Source organism: Cephus cinctus, unplaced genomic scaffold (assembly GCF_000341935.2).
Source record: "Cephus cinctus unplaced genomic scaffold, Ccin1 Ccin1_scaffold0987, whole genome shotgun sequence".
Lineage (NCBI taxonomy): Eukaryota > Metazoa > Arthropoda > Insecta > Hymenoptera > Cephidae > Cephus > Cephus cinctus.
This window is the reverse complement of record NW_014333537.1, coordinates 28,989-31,293: the sequence shown is the minus strand read 5'-3', so window position 1 is coordinate 31,293 and position 2,305 is coordinate 28,989. Positions and strand designations below refer to the sequence as shown.

At 35.3% G+C, this 2,305-nt stretch overlaps 1 protein-coding gene across 3 annotated transcripts; it reads right to left on the bottom strand.

The window, feature by feature from the left end:
- Positions 1 to 61: 61 nt before the first annotated feature.
- On the bottom strand, positions 62 to 1,355 carry LOC107271493 (vacuolar protein sorting-associated protein 52 homolog). 3 transcript variants are annotated; one of them, XR_001538659.2, is made up of 3 exons: positions 944 to 1,355; positions 781 to 857; positions 62 to 690 (listed from the first exon to the last, which is right to left on the bottom strand). XR_001538659.2 is itself a non-coding variant. In XM_015747550.2 (2 exons), the coding sequence occupies exons 1-2, from the start codon at positions 1,175 to 1,177 to the stop codon at positions 631 to 633; spliced, it is 294 nt and encodes a 97-aa protein (XP_015603036.1). In that variant the 5' UTR covers positions 1,178 to 1,351; the 3' UTR covers positions 62 to 630. The 3 variants fall into 3 exon arrangements, 2 of the variants coding, with proteins under 2 accessions (XP_015603036.1, XP_015603037.1); XM_015747550.2 differs by lacking the exon at positions 781 to 857 and having other exon boundaries at positions 944 to 1,351; XM_015747551.2 differs by lacking the exon at positions 62 to 690 and having other exon boundaries at positions 710 to 857; positions 944 to 1,349.
- Positions 1,356 to 2,305: the final 950 nt, after the last annotated feature.

Genomic DNA, 2,305 nt, shown 5'->3' with positions numbered 1-2,305 from the left:
GGGGGTAAGTATGCAGTAATATATAACAAATGTCTGCTATCTATATATTTATATTGTAAAATTATATTCCTTGTTTGTTTGCTGAAAACATGCTGTATGAATTGGGTATGACACATTGTGTTTGATTTATAGTTGGTCCACAAATTCAAAGTGGTTTTTCAACAGATTGAGAACTATGAATGCCCTACCTTTTAACCCATGCCTTCATAAGGTTTGCACCAATAATTTCTTCCAAAAGAATTTCATAGCATAATTTATATTATGATTCATATAGAATACTTTGAAAAATACATCATGACATACCAAATTCCTGCATAATTGTTTGATATTGATATATATAATATACAGTATTTTCTATCAATACTATCGATAGTAATAGAATGACTACATAGAAAATCCACTGCTGTCTCTAGCCATGGAACCGATAACATACATGTGTTCTGTATTTATAAATGCATGAAATTTCATTTACAACATGAAATAGTAATCGTAAAAATGGCTTCACATAGACATGTCATTGGTAGAGCATGAAATTTTGTAAGTCCTTAAGGTACTGTCATGTAATATGTCAATGATCCAAAATGAACAACCAATGTTAAAACTTTGCATACTATCACCTATTTTTACACATTATCGATCATCTAGATTGAACTTGTATAATACATTGGCTATAGGAGCTGAACAAAATATCTAAAAATAGAAAAATAAGCCACCTCATAACATGTATCAAGAAGTAATCTTCAGAATATTATAAACTATCAATGAGCAAATGATATTTACCCATTGTCAGTTACCTATTTTAGGATCAATTTAAATTAACCATGTCTGTCAGCTCTTTCATAACAATATCATCTTCACTGATAGGAAACAAACAGTTTGCCAGAATATTAAAGTGAAAACGATTGTATAATTAAACTTACAAATTCCAAAAATGTGCACTAACCTCCAAAATATTATCACACGCAGCTATCTGGTTATGTAGACTAGCTATATTCTGACTTTCTTTGATATAATCTTGAATAGATCTATTTTCAACCTCTTTCAGTTCTTTCTCGATTTGTCTCGAATACTGTCGAAGATCAGTACCAGTCTTGAGAACTTCTTGAACCACATCATCTTCAAAATCCTGAGGTAATTGAAGTTCACTGTTATAAAAAATATCATTTTCTACTGACATATTGATACTGTGAACCGTAATGTGCACAACTCAATCACTTTTCTGTAGAATTAACAAACAATTTAATCTATGAATTGGTTATTTCCTAAACTGAGTTTCAAAATATCTTCTGTCAAACAATTCCTTTTTTAACTGTGGACCAGACCACAGCCCACTTATTGGAGACACGGCACTCCCGTGCTATAGACTGTTAGCACGAGCAGCAACGCCATCTTATCGGTAGGTTATATCACTAACGCGATATATGTATATAGGTATACAGGGATATACAGGGTGTTCGTTATGAAACGCACTGTAGTAACACCGTTGCATTCCTTGTCAAATTCTAATAAATACGTGTATTTACATTTTTTATTTCATATATCAAAATTTCGAGATAATTAAGGTTGAAGTTGCAGTAATGCGACCAATCACAACGCGTATAACGGAGCGTAGATGACGTCACTAGTCAGCCCGCAAGGCCTGCTTAGACCGTTGAGTGTAGATAGGTATAGTCGTGCGGAGGACGTGGTGGGGGTATGTCAAGCATATACTATAGTAAAATTTTAGTTCCAATCCCGGCGGGTAGATGGCGCCCCGAAAATCCCAATGTGGCCGGCGAGGCAGGTAAGTAAGTGTTGCAGGAGATAATACAAAACACACACTATCTTTATTAATTAGTTAACGTGTACAGGAAGCCGGACATGCTGGTATGCTAGATGCGAGTGATGCGAGACGACTAGAAGCGACTGGAAGCTTCCCGCTCGTCGAACTGCTGAGGGCGCCGCCGCCACGGATGTCCTCTGTCCGGATTGGCTGCTGCCTCGTTGGTCGCCGTACCAAGCTATCTTGTGGCGCTGCCTATGAGTAGGGATTTGTACTAAAAGAGACTGTAACGCGCACGCGCAAATTGTTTGCAAGAAACAAGCACCATTTGTTTCGAGTGATATTAATAACACAAACAACATTCTAAATAAAATTAATGATGGAGAAATTGTAGGATTTATCACGCGTATCAAAGATTATATAATAGAAACTAATTTCAGTGTTATAACTTTTATTGCTTTCTATTGGGAATGTATATTTTCGGATTGTAGATCACATATGCAAGTGCACATAAATAAATATAAAATCATTTTCTTAAATAAC